Raw genomic sequence first — 997 nt, 5'->3', positions numbered from 1 at the left:
TGATCGGACAAGAATCGTATATTAGGTCCATGGGACTATCATGTGAGTCCCAACTGTTACCATTGTAAGTAGGACCAAGCAAATTGGTAAAGGCAAAGGAGAGCCTAGTGGCAACTGACGGCTCGCCACTGGTGATCTTCGCAGTAGTAACGGCACCGTCAAGCGAGGAGGGAACCTCCGACGATGATGACGACGTTGATGTTGACATCTGAGTGGACCCTACCAAGACACGATGTGGCCATGGTGTGGTACTGGAACTCAGCAAAAGGATCATTAGAAACTAGCAGTCGTACGTAGTGGAGTCATTATTCAGTCAATCTCGGACCGCTGATCACGCCTGTCCACCTAGTTTAGCAATGGTAATCTTGACACATTGCAAGAGTGTCTCTCTGAGCTGCGTAGGCGGTAAAGTGCCATTCACAACTCCCTCGTAGAAGCGTGCCAACTCGGGACTCTCCGCCAGACTGCTGCCCAGAGTGCTCTGGAGCACACTCTGCACTCGAGCTTGGGAATCCGGCGGCAGTGCCTTCTGGGTGAGCCCCACATTACGCAGCATTTGGCTGACCAGAAACACAGCCTTGACCGATTCATAATCATTCACGTTCAATTGTCGCAGAGCACCGACGCATATAGGCAGTAGCTCCTGCAAGTTGAGCAAGTCCGCCAGCATTACTCTGATGAACTCCGGGTCCGTCGCTCGACTCGTCGCCTCTACCAGACGTGATACTATCTGTACACTAGCCGTATACAGTTGGACTTCCGATGGTGTGCCAATACACAGACGGATAAGGCCCAGCACCGCCGGCGTGGCCCGAAGAACCTCCACGAAGGCCTCCATCTGTTTAGTCGCCGAGTCCCGCATCAATGTGAGTATAGCGACACCCAGCTCCAGCTTTTCCCTTTCTAGTCTCGGGAGAGTCCACCGGCATCGCCTGCCATGCTGGAGCCAAATCGGTAATAAGACTTGGCAACTGCGAGCTGACCAAACCCCGCCCCA

The 997-nt window shown here is 53.5% G+C and overlaps 1 protein-coding gene across 1 annotated transcript; it reads right to left on the bottom strand.

Annotated features, from left to right (window-relative positions):
* Positions 1–331: 331 nt before the first annotated feature.
* Pmar_PMAR022926 (hypothetical protein) lies at positions 332–862 on the bottom strand (the record flags this gene model as incomplete). Its single annotated transcript, XM_002775320.1, has 1 exon — positions 332–862. One exon carries the CDS (start codon positions 860–862, stop codon positions 332–334), a length of 531 nt encoding a protein of 176 aa, XP_002775366.1.
* Positions 863–997: the final 135 nt, after the last annotated feature.

The sequence above is a fragment of the Perkinsus marinus genome, assembly GCF_000006405.1.
Source record: "Perkinsus marinus ATCC 50983 genomic scaffold scf_1104296955974, whole genome shotgun sequence".
Classification (NCBI taxonomy): Eukaryota; Perkinsozoa; order Perkinsida; family Perkinsidae; genus Perkinsus; species Perkinsus marinus.
Note: the sequence above shows the minus strand (reverse complement) of the source record. Positions and strands in the feature narration are given on the sequence as shown.